A 13168-nucleotide genomic window follows, 5' to 3' on the forward strand; every position below is an offset into this window, starting at 1 on the left:
TATAGAACCATCGTTACATGTGCCGATGACGATGACTTCAAGGTCTATTCCCGTCACTGCTTGGTCGATCCAGGACTAGACGTTATAATTTGCGACAATGGACATCGAATCGCGAATCGGAACTCTACTATTTTTTTGCACGATCGGACTATTTTGTTTATTTACGAGTAGTGTTTCTATAACGGTAAGTTGATTTTACTGGTTGCTACGGCTAAAACGACGGTAGGTAATATACTTACCGTTCTAGAACGGTAAGTATAATAAATAAAATTTCAAATAAAAATATAATTTATTTGAAATTAAATGTACAGTTATTACAGCTAGAAATAGAAATTGAAATATTGCTTTTTTCGGTATTTGTATCAACAGAAAATGTCCGTGATGTAGAAGCACAAGCTGACGATTGTAGTATATTATCAGAAACGCTGCAAGGTGATTCATTATCATCATGTAGAATCTTTTCTGCAAATTGATTTTTGTTTTGAAGAGAATCTTCAACATAACTTTCAGCCACAGTCGAAGATTTCCAACCTCCATGTCTTTTTAGTCCTAAAACGTCTACACCTTTATTGGCTAATAATGTGGCTGAAGTACGTCGAAACGAGTGACCTGTGTAATTAACTGCATTTTCCAATTTTAAGTATTCAGCCATTTTCGATGATAAAGCTCCAATAGTACCTTTACCGACTACCTGATTTTTACATTTCCCATTCCGATAATTTAGGAATAAATGCAACGACTTTGCATTGTTTGGCCGCAGTTTAATATATTTCCGAACAATTCTCAAATAATTAATTTTTTCGTTTTTTTTATTTATGACAGTAAATGTGCGCTGAATATTGGTTTTTGTATTTGAAATGGTTATAATAATAAAAGATTCACGATCTTCTATATCTTTAATAGTCATTTTATATAACTCTTCTCTGCGACATGCTCCCGCTACTCCTAATATCATTGCTACCTAAAAAAATACATTGTCGGAAATATATACTCATATTTTTACAAGTAATCTAAATTTACCTTATGGATTAAAAACAATTCGTCTAGTGCTTCAATTAAAAATTTAAACATTTCATCCTTGGTAAAAACACTAGCTTTTTTAGGTTTGTACCCAACATTTTTTCTTTTTAGAAAGGCAATTAATGTTGAAAACTTGGATATATTAATGGATTCGTGTAAAAAAATTGTCGCTTTCAACATTGAGTATTCGGCCCATAAACTACCTGCAGCTTTTAATTTTCCGTTTCTTTCGACCAAATATGCCAACAAGATTTTTTCACTCGTATTTTTATTCTTTACTCCACACCATTTTTTGAAAATTTGGTACGTCATTTCATAACGTTCCCTAGATTTTTCGGGAATTATTGCCGAACGTCCAATGTTCCAAGCTTTTTCTATATCATCACCATTTTCACTCTCAGAATCACTCAATTTGGTTATATAGTAATATATATTATAATTTATATAATTTATATTATATTAAGTTTTAATATTATTGTAAGCACTGTTTACAATACAATTTCACAAATCACACAATTTGTTTTTTTTGTAAATAAAACCAGGGCAACAGAATTAATTCAAATTTTTTACCTACTTTATAAATCATTACATATGTCAACATATTTTAGTAAATTAATTATTATTTATATTCATTTCGATCGTGCAAAAAATGTTATAACCATCACGAACGGTAAGTAATTTACCGGTTTCCGACACGTTGTCGTAAACCGGTAAATTGTACTTACCGTTCTGGATACTTAATATACTATTCAGGTATTGGGTGACGTTCGAATCAGGAAGCGAATTGTCATAAGCGACAAACCGCATGAAAGAAATCGAGCAGATTACTTGTGGAAACAGAATAAAATAATCGTTTAGGTGTCATGGTGCAGTAGAAGATAAAAATTCCATGCGATGTAATGAACTCCCCTTGCATATATAAATTGATCTGTATAATTGATCTGAGCCTATGATCGAATTTATCAGACTAGAATTTCTATCCGATTTTAACGATATGCACGGGCACGGACCATGGCGAAATGCTTTCTTGGACTATATCTTGATTTTAGTAATTCAGTCACTTGTCGCTTAATTTCTTTACGCATTTCCAGGGGTTGCCTGTATCTTTTTACAAAAACTGGTTCTTGATTCTTCATATTGAGTGTGTTTTTTTTCTGTGCGTGAAGGTAAGTTTCTGGCCTTCGGTATGAAACAGATTTTTATACTTTGTAAGTAACACTTTTAGTGCAGCTTCTTCTTCTAAGTTAAACTGTTTCTGCTATAAATAAGCTTTAATACTTTCTTTTTGCATTTGCGCCAGTCGATCGGGTTTGATATTACAGTATCCCATAATTGTACATTTCTTCAAATTCCTTTATAGGTGTAACATTGATGTTATGGGTTTGTTCGTACGTTGTTATAGTTTCTTCTGTCATATTATTTATAAGATAAAGGTTGTTCCGTTAGACACCTTTACCAAAGTAGCTGGTGATAAAATTTGTTGTTGTTCATTTGGAAGTTTTACTACGGATTGTAGTAATATCATTTACTTGATATTGGATTATTTTGGATTCTCTAGGAAATAATTTTATTTCTCCTATCTGAGTATACTAGGGGATAATTACTCTAAGTGTCGTTTGTGTTTCGTTTTCGGTATCCACACGTGCCTTTAGAGATTTCATTACGTCCATTCCTAATCATATCGTAAGTGTTTGAGAAATTGATGCAATAAAATATATATTCGTTATTCTGTTCCTGGAAAATGTCCGAAAGTATGACCTAGAGAGCTCTTGTGCCTTGTTTGATACCATGGGGCGTTTGAATGCAAAATGGATCTTCTATTGCATAATCTTCGCACATTGAATGATAAATGTGTTCATTTACTAAGCTTTTAGACGACCCTGTATCAATAAGTCAAATTCGTATATCAAATTCGGGTAAATTTATAATCGGTAATCGCACGTTTCTAAGTTCAGGACTTAATTGAGTTGTCGTTATATCATTAAGTTGTTCGCAAGGCGCTGGAGTACTTGTCACAAGAGTTTGACGCAACCTTTGAGCCTTAACAATTACATCATAGTAATCGGTTTCAAAATTAAATCGTTCTCGCTCGTTTTCTGATTCATCGTCAAAAATATCTTCAATACGCGATTGAACTTCTTGAAATTGATGGTACAATTGTTCGTTGATTTTCAGACGCGAATCGATCGCAAAAACGTCGCCCGATATGTCAAAATTATCCAAAAACGTGTTAAATCTCGTAATCGTAGCCTTAAGCGTGCCAGGCTTGCGAATTTGCTTGACACATTATGAGTAACGAGGACTCATAATGTGTCAGACAGTTACAATACCAGAAGAAAAAAAAGGGAGAAAACAAAGGAAAAAGGAAAAACCAAGGGAACCGACCTGCCGTAAAATGCTACTGCTTCCGTTGATAACGTCAGCCTTCTTGTCACGCCTTGTTCGTTGAATTTGGAACCAAGATCGTCTTCCAATCCTATACCATTCCAAATCCGGCTCGAAGGACCATTATGTTTTTGTCAGGAACCAAAAATTGTTTATGAATGAAAACTTTATTATTATTTCGTTACAATACGATGTTATACTAAACAATGCGCTTCTGTCGAATGTTAACAACTCTACTGTGAATTTTATTTTATTAGCGCCGGTAACTCGAATCTTCACTACGTACATTCTAGCAACTGTATAATTAACAATCCAACAAACAATCATTATAATAAATCGGACAATTAATTTTCCTTCTATATTAAGGATTACCTCAATCGGCTTTGTTTCTGTCATTTCGATAATATTGTAATTACCCAATTATTTCGTTAATTTTCAATATTGATTAAAATTTTGTTTCAGAATTTTTCATAATTATTAAAATACTTAAAAATATTTAAAAAAATATATTTTTCAGCAAAATACTGAAAACACTGATGATATTAACATCCCCCCAACCATTGTAGCGCAGCTGCTCAGGAGACAGGTAATGGGCGTAAACGTTCTCTGCGAAAATATTGTTAGGAATGGGTTAGGTTGCATCTTAGCCCATTCTGTAGGACCAAATGGAAAAAAACTTCAAACAATTGCTTTCTCCGATATTTACTTAAGAAGATCCCGTCGGCACACTATTTTGTGTGTTGTTCCCGCTCGTACTCTGCTAGCTTGGAAGACGGAATACCTTAAGTGGTGTTCCACCGTAAACGGCAACGGTATTGGTGGCGCTGCAAGTATTCACATTTTAAACGCAGCAAAATTATTTCGAACATTTGAGAAGAGGAGACAAGTTGTGAATAAATGGAAGTCAAACGGGGGAGTATTAATTATGAGCTACGAAATGTATAGAACCATCGTAATATGTGCCGATGACGATGACTTCAAGATCTATGCCCGTCACTGCTTGGTCGATCCAGGACCAGACGTTATAATTTGCGACAATGGACACCGAATCGCGAATCGAAACTCTACTATTTTTAAGGTATTGGGTGACGTTCGAACCAAGAAGCGAATTGTTCTAAGCGACAAACCGCCTGAAAGAAATCGGGCAGATTACTGGCCTATGATCGAACTTCCCAGACCAGAATATCTACCCGATTTTGTGGAAACAGAATAAAAGAATCATTTAGGTGTCATGGTGCAGTAGAAGATAAAAATTCCATGCGATGTATTGAACTCCCCTTTTATATATAAATTGATCTGTATAATGATCTTCAGCCTATGATCGAATTTATCAGTCTAGAATTTCTATCCGATTTTGTGGAAACTGAATGAAAAAGGACCATTTAAGCACTTTTAATCATGTATAATTATAAAAAAAAACCTTTTTTAACATTTTCTATATAACATTTTCTATATAATCAAAATTTTGAATGATGTTACGCTTGTTCAATGTTATCAGTCAGAAAAGATTAACAATACACCCAGTTCCGAAGAGTTCGTGTAAAACACTTCATTGTATATACGATCAAATGCAAGTCGATTTCGGACCTAATACAATAATGTAAAGGGAGAAATGAAAATTTATAGAAAACAAACTAAATAATAAAAAAAATTCATTTGATGTTTTGAAACTACTTCAAACTTTGCGAAATAATCTGAAGTACTTGCATATAATTTATAAAAAAAAATAAAAAAATTTATTCTTTGTCATTGCCTAATAACAAACACTACAAAGTTTTTGCGGACATTTTTTAGCTGCCAATTCACTGGAAGATTCTGTTTCGCCTTTAATTTTGTAGTTATGAAGAGCGGCTCGATCTAGGATTTGAATTTTAATATCCAAAGATGACATTGCGTAAAGGCCATCGAAGATTAGAAGAAAAACCTTACCGCAATGGTTTTTGTTCAATTTATTAAAATTTTCTACTTTCGTCATCAAAATCAAAGTAAAGAATTTTTCACGTCTAATACTAAACTATAAATGGAAACAAAACGTTTTTAGCATAATATTGGGAATCCCCCACTATGGTATTGAAAATTGAAGCCTTTTTTGTCAGAGTAGTGTTACATAAAAAAAAATCGTGAACATCAGAACTGGGTGTACGTGAAAAGAAACGTTAATTAAAAGCAAAAACTTAAATGTATCCTTTAAAATTTATAATTACTGTGTTTATTTAATATTTGTCTTTTCTACACAAATCTACAATCTGAGTTTTCCTGACGATGTCCGCTAACAAAAGGCTGTCATCAATAAACGCAAGTTATTTTATTTATTAACCGTCTTTAGTCAATTACTAATTTCTTGTTGATTCTTGATCACCATAAACTAAAGCGTTTTTTCCTACTATGTACACATTATGAGGTCGAAAGTGGTGATTCAACAAAACATGACAATGTTATGCAGAAGTGTCGTCCATACTTAAAACCTACAATTGGCTGAACAATATGGCTGAACATATTATATTTGCGTTAGCTAATCAACACATTAATGATGACTTGCAGAATGTTGTTGAGATCTCTCGCAGGCATGGCCTTAAAATTAACTCCATGAAAACTGAACTGGTTTTATTCTCAACTCAGAAATATCGTGATTCAATTAAGTCTAGCCTTGATGTTTGTGTTGGTGACGTGAGGGTACCCTTTGCAGCGTCGGCAAAGACTTTGGGCCTGATTATTGACGAAAAGCTGAGATTTATTGATCATATAAATAAATGTACTCAGAGAGCTTACGCTAATTTGCCGTCAATATATAGCAACAGAAAGTTTTTAAACAAAAAATTAAAACTATGCTTTGTAATGCTTTGGTTCTTTCCCATTTCAACTTCTGCGATGTCGTGTATTCTCCCTTTATTACAGCGCTTACAGCTCAAAGAATACAACGAGTGCAAAATTCTTGTTTGAGGCTGATTTTTGGTGTTCGGCGTCGCCAACATATAAGTCATAAGTTGCGGGAGGTAAATTGGTTAAATATGACGCAGCGACGAGCTCTGCATTCGGCGTGTTTATATTTTACAATACTAAAAACTGAAAAGCCACCGTATCTATATAGAAAAATAGTATTTCGATCAGACGTACACACAATAAATGTCCGTTTTAAAGGTACACTAACTCTTCCTGTACACTCGCTTGAATTTTTTAAAAGTTCGTTTACGTATCAGATTACAACAGTTATTAACAGTCTCCCGATAGATATCAGAAGTTGTAATACAATAAGGTCATTCAAAAATAAATTATTTGTTCATTTATTTAGTACATAATTTGATTTACGATAATATAGCAGCCGTCGCCGTGACATCGCTGAGTTTAAACATTAGAGGGTGTGCAAGGTTCTCACTACGGATGGCAGTATTATTTGCTGTTTCTTTTTCTTTTGAATTATTGTTTTATATTATTATGTTTTGGTTGTATTATTATTATTTTTTGGTATTATTTTCGTTATTATATTACGTATCTGTTTTTTTTTCTCGCTCTCTTAAGGTTAAGTTGAAAATCAGTATTATACTGAACTTCGCCTTTTCGTTCATCTTTTTATATGCATAAAATATAATTTGTATAATGTATATAGGTGTAAGTGAACGAATAAAGTCATTTATTATTATTATTATATACCTGTGTCACTACAGATCTCCTCAGGAACACCGTAATATGAGAAGTATGTGATTAGAGCATCCAAGATGTCTGATGGCTTTTTACTATTTATTTCCATAGCGTGGCCCAGCCTTGAAAATGCATCAACTAGAGTAAGGTACTTCTGGTGGCCGACTGAGAAAGCGTCTATGAATATTTTTCTGAAAGGTGCATCCGGTGTTTCCGTTATAGGTAGCGGCGGTGATTCTGGTATTCTATTATCTTTATTCCTGCTCAGTAGTATAGATTCGCCGATTCAAGAACCTCCTCCTCGAACCTGCGTTCTAGGAGGAGGTTCTTGAATCGGCAAATTTTTTGGGGGTCAGAGGAGGTTCGATGAGGAGAGGAGGTTCTTGAATCGGCGATTCTTTTGAGGGTCGGAGGAGATTCGATGAAGAGAGGAGGAGGTCAATTAACTTGAGAAGGTCATGTTATTTTGACGAAATTATTAAAAATTTATCTTTATTAAAAATGTATCTTTATTTAGGTTATGTTATTAAAAATTTATCTTTATATGTAACCTGTTTACCTAGATGAAAACAATTACTATGTTTATCCTTCGACGCTTCTCAATGAACTGGTAATGTTTTCGATATATCTCTTAACTTATTGTACACAAAGGTATACGGTTTTGGGACATGTAGGTATACAAATAAGTGAGTCATGATCTACCTGCGGGATATTTTTTAAAATTTATTGTGTAAAGGTATACGGAGCTTTAAAATATGCGAGGAGGTTCTTGAATCGGCAAATTTTTTGGGGGGATACGTTCGAGGAGGAGGTCAATTAACTTAATACTAGTAAGTGAGTCATGATCTACCTGCGAGATATTTTTTTAATTTATTATGCAGAGGTATACGGAGTTATAAATATACATGTATACAAACGCACTCGATGCATCCTCCTCCTCCCCAATAAGTTTCAGGAGCGGTGAGGGTTTATAAACGCCTGCGAAATGTGGTATTGACGTAGTTCTTTCATAACAAGTAGAAGTGTACAACATTAAATTGTAAAATGGTCGTGTGTGAGGATTGTGGAAAAAGTTTTACTCGAGTTGACAATTTAAAAAGACATCAACGATTATCTTGTATTGGCAAGAGAATCAAGCTTGACGCACCGCAAATTCCAAAAGCAGTAAAATGTGAGGCTTGCGATGATTATGTAAATAGACAATGTTACTCTGCACATTTACGAAGCAACGCACACAAGCGTAACGCTTTTGTTATAATCGATGACGGAGTGGAGAGAATAGCTGGAGCATTCGGTGACAAAATTGTCAGTTATCGAATAAGTGAAGAAGGTTTTTTTGTGGATTTGGATGAATTTTCTCATAGAATTCGAGAAAAAATACTAAATCTAATACAAAGCGCAATCGATATTCACCGAAATGTAAAATTAAATATGGAATGTTTTGGTTTGTATTTTTTACAATCAAAGGAAGACTGTGAAATAAAATCATTCAATACGAAAAATAAGGTAGTATCATTAGCGTCGGATCTGTATAAAATATATAAGGAATTTATTGATGAAATTTCATCAAAAATGTCAGAATTCCAGGAACGAGATTCAGGTAAGCGTAATGTGACATAATATACCTATATATTATAAAATAAATGTTTCAATATTTTATTTAGGATGGACTTTAATGCAAATTCTCTATATGGAGTTAAATTTAAACAAATATAATCCTATCAGAGCATCTAATTACATCGATCTACCATCACAAATAAAAGCAAAGCGTGCTGTGATAAATATACAAAACGCGGATGATGCATGTTTTGCATGGGCTGTAACATCCGCACTACATGAACCGAACGGTTTACCACAGAGGACATCTTCGTATCCGAATTACCTAGACTGCGGCTTAGACTATTCAAATATTGTTTTTCCAGTTAAATTACGAGATATACCTGTATTTGAAAAGCAGAACAAACTATCTATTAATGTATATGGAATAAATGAGTATTTTAAAGACGGTGTTATGAATTATGACATAATTACAATGTATATATGTCGACAAAAAGAAGAAAGACATATAAATTTATTATTGGTTACAAATGATTCCGGGAATAGTCACTATTGTTGGATAAAAAATCTGTCTCGATTACTATCATCGCAAGCATCGCAGAATGGTCATGAAAAGTATATTTGCGACGGATGCTTGGTATTCTTTACGTCAGAAAATAAACTTATCCGTCATCAAAGTGACGATTGCAGCAAGGTAAGGGCAATTTTACCAACAACAAATTTGAAAATAAATAAATATGGAAATGAAGAAAAGGAAAATATACTACAGTTCGAAAATTTTGAACGACAATTAAAAATACCGTTCGTGGTGTATGCAGATTTTGAAGCATTACAGAAACCGATCGCCGATGCGGAAGCAACAGAACTTAACGATGATAATTCATACTCCGTCAAATGTTTCAAACACGAACCTTATGCATTTGCATATTATATAAAATGTTCATATGACGAATCATTGTCGAAGTTTGAAATATATCGCGGATGTAATGCTGCTCAAATTTTCATGAGCAAGTTGGAACATGACGTTCTGAATATATACAAAAATTATTTAAGCCAACCAAAAGAAATGCTCCCATTACCACCTATTGATAGATTAATACATGAGATGCAGGATATCTGTCACATTTGTTCGCACAAAATAAAAGAAGGTAATAAAGTGTGCGATCATGATCACCTAACTGGGTTGTATAGAGGACCCGCACATGCTGTATGTAACATCAATTATCAATTACCAAAGTTCATACCGATATTCTTTCACAATCTTTCGAACTACGATTGTCATATGTTTGTGAAAGATATGGCATTAAAAGAAGAAGACGTGGACGTTATAGCACAGAATAAAGAAAAGTATATATCATTTTCGAAAAAAATTATCGTAGGAGAAAACATTGACAGCAAGGGAAAGCTAAGGCGGGTTCATATGAAATTGAGATTTGTGGATTCATTTAGGTTTATGGCTTTATCGCTAGAGAAGTTGGGTTCATTTTTGGAAGACAACCAATGCGTTCAAATCAGAAAATATTTTAGGAACGAAGAACAGTTTCGACTTATACGTCAGAAAGGAGTTTTTCCGTATTCCTTTGTGGATTCATTCGAAAAGCTGAATCTTACCGCTCTGCCAGATCGAAGTAGTTTTTACAATACTTTATGCGACGATAGTATAACCGAAGAAAATTATTGTCGTGCACAAACGGTGTGGAACTTATTTAACTGTCGCACTTTAGGCGAATATAGCGACATTTATTTAACGTCTGACGTTTTACTTTTGGCGGACGTATTTGAGAATTTCCGAACCATCTCGATGAAGTATTACTCTTTAGATCCATGTCATTACTTCACAGCGCCGGGCTTCGGTTGGGATGCATTATTACGAATGACAGGGGTAAAATTAGAATTATTAACGGACATAGACATGTTACACTTCTTTAAAAATGGTATTCGCGGTGGATTAAGTATGTGCACTAAACGCAGTGCGAAGGCTAACAATAAATTAATGATGGAATTTGATGAAACCAAAGACCCATCTTATATTTTGTATCTCGACGCTACGAATTTGTATGGACACGCAATGAGACGAAAATTACCGACGGGGGGATTTCGATGGCTATCAGATGAAGAGATTCAAAAGTTAGATATTTACAATACGGAAGACGATTCCGAAAAGGGTTACGTGTTCGAGGTAGATTTAGAGTATCCGGAAGCAATACATGATGAACACAACGATTTGCCATTTTGTCCAGAACGGATTGTACCCCCAGGTTCAAAAAATGCAAAGTTAATAGCAAATTTGGAAAATAAAACAAAATACATCATTCATTACGTGAATCTAAAGCAGTGTATCAAGTTCGGATTGAAACTAACGAAGATTTACAGAGTATTAGAATTTAAACAATCCAACTGGATGCGGAGCTACATCGATTTCAATTCCGATAAACGTGCGAAAGCTAAGAATGAATTTGAAAAAAATCATTACAAAGCAATGAATAACATCGTATACGGTAAGACAATGGAAAATGTGGAAAAGCGAGTGGATATAAGACTAGTTACCCACTGGGAATGTCGTCATAAGAAACCGGGCGTGGAAGCCCTAATAGCTAAACCAAATTTTAAATCTTCGAAAATATTTTGCGATAATTTGATAGCCGTTCAATTGAACGTCGCGGAAGTTCGTTATTGCAAACCGCTGTATGTGGGTTTCAGTATATTAGAGCTTTCGAAAACCGTAATGTACAGCTTCTTCTATGATTACTTAAAACTTAAATATGGAAATAACATAACACTTTTATACACCGATACTGATTCCCTAATCCTAGAAATTACTACTCCCAATGTATATGAGGATATAAAAGAAAATATTGAATTTTTTGACACGTCCAATTATCCGTTAGAGAATATACACAATATACCTCGCGGTCGATCTGTGTTGGGAAGAATGAAAGATGAATATCCAAACAGGTGCATAACGTCATTTGTTGGAACAGGAGCTAAGGCGTACTGCATCACCTTGTTGAATGATAATGTAAAGAAGGCTAAAGGAGTAAAGAAATATGTTATAGATAAACATTTAAGCGTGACCGATTATAAACGTGTGGTTGAATGTGGCGGATCGGTTCATAAAAAAATGTACATTTTTAAGTCAGAATTTCATACTATGTATACCGAATTAAAGAATAAAATTGCTCTTTCATCGTGCGATGATAAACGATACATATTACCGAACGGATGTAATACTTTGGCGTGGGGTCATTGGTTGATAAAAAGATTGAATGCGAATAAATGAATTTAATTTAAAAAAAAATTGTAAAGAATAATAATAATAATGTATTTGTAATGTTCGATTGTTAATAAAGTCTTGTAAACTTTTAAATAGGTCTTTATACGTTTTAAAGAACGTTAGTTTTTGAGATCCAAGAATTATGAGACGGACCTAATCCTAACCATTTCACAAACACTTGATTTCCTTTTCGCCGTAGCACTTTTTCCACCAAGTAGACGTCAGGATATTTAACTTTTTGTAATTCCTCTCGATAAAAACCACCCATAATTTTTTCATTGGATGCATCTTTGAGCAGATATGTTGTTGGGAAAGTATTACGAACAGAATGTATTGTAAACACTTCGTTAGACCAATTGGGAGTATAGTTTTTGGTGAAGGCGTGTCGATGCTTGCTCACTCTGACGTGATCACCGACATTAAATTTTTTGGTATAAGGATCGACAATTTTTATGTAATTATATACAGTTTTTAACAGTGTCGATGCGTTTCTGTTATTTACCTCGCTAGGTTTCATTCCTATCGTCCTGTGAACTTGGTTGTTATAATCCAGAATTAATTTGGGAAGCAATTCCAACCAACGATAGTTACCTTGCATACTAAATTCTTTCCACATTTTTTCTTTTATTGTTCTATTAAACCGTTCAACAATAGAACTCTTTAAATTGGAAAATGAACTGTAGTGATTGATGTGATATCGTGACATGAGCTTTTTAAAATCCTCATTGTAAAATTCTTTTCCGTTATCCGTTTGCAGATTCTTCGGTATGTTTTTCCGCTTTTCCGATAGAATTGTTTCCATAGCTCGCGTAACTTCTTTGCCAGTTTTGTTTTTTAGTGGTACAGCCCATCCATACTTTGAGAAAGCATTAATAACTGTTAGAATATATTTAAAATTACCATTTGCTTTTGAATAAGGTATCATCTCCACTAAATCAGCTTGAAATAAGTCCGTTAAACCTTTTATAATAACACGTCTGCGTTTATACTTTTTCCTCGCGGACGCGTGCAACTCGTTTACGACGGACCTTTTAATATCGCTCATTTTCTGGATATTTCAATGAGCAGTTCTACCATAAATGGTTTCTTGAGTAAAGTGGTCTTCGTTGTGGGTTTGCAAACTATTTTATCTCCAAAGAAGAGAACATTTAACTTTTTATTTGGATCGAAGATACTCCCGTTAATAATCATTTCAACGTCTCCTTCAAATCGGTATTTCACTATTTCACCAATATATAAAAAGTTTATATATTTACTTACGTAACCTAAATTTTGAATAATGTAATAATTATCCGT

At 33.9% G+C, this 13168-nt stretch overlaps 2 protein-coding genes across 2 annotated transcripts; one reads left to right on the forward strand and one right to left on the reverse strand.

Annotated features, from left to right (window-relative positions):
* Window positions 1–256: 256 nt before the first annotated feature.
* Window positions 257–1374, reverse strand: LOC111415502 (uncharacterized). Its single transcript, XM_023047226.2, has 2 exons — window positions 1021–1374; window positions 257–961 (listed from the first exon to the last, which is right to left on the reverse strand). Exons 1-2 carry the CDS (start codon window positions 1330–1332, stop codon window positions 290–292), a joined length of 984 nt encoding a protein of 327 aa, XP_022902994.2. The 5' UTR covers window positions 1333–1374; the 3' UTR covers window positions 257–289.
* A 6076-nt stretch (window positions 1375–7450) lies between these two features.
* LOC139429099 (uncharacterized) lies at window positions 7451–11965 on the forward strand. The gene is made up of 2 exons (XM_071194598.1): window positions 7451–8641; window positions 8706–11965. Exons 1-2 carry the CDS (start codon window positions 8086–8088, stop codon window positions 11876–11878), a joined length of 3729 nt encoding a protein of 1242 aa, XP_071050699.1. The 5' UTR covers window positions 7451–8085; the 3' UTR covers window positions 11879–11965.
* The last annotated feature ends 1203 nt before the right edge of the window (window positions 11966–13168 follow it).

The sequence above is a fragment of the Onthophagus taurus genome, chromosome 2, assembly GCF_036711975.1.
Source record: "Onthophagus taurus isolate NC chromosome 2, IU_Otau_3.0, whole genome shotgun sequence".
Taxonomy (NCBI): domain Eukaryota; kingdom Metazoa; phylum Arthropoda; class Insecta; order Coleoptera; family Scarabaeidae; genus Onthophagus; species Onthophagus taurus.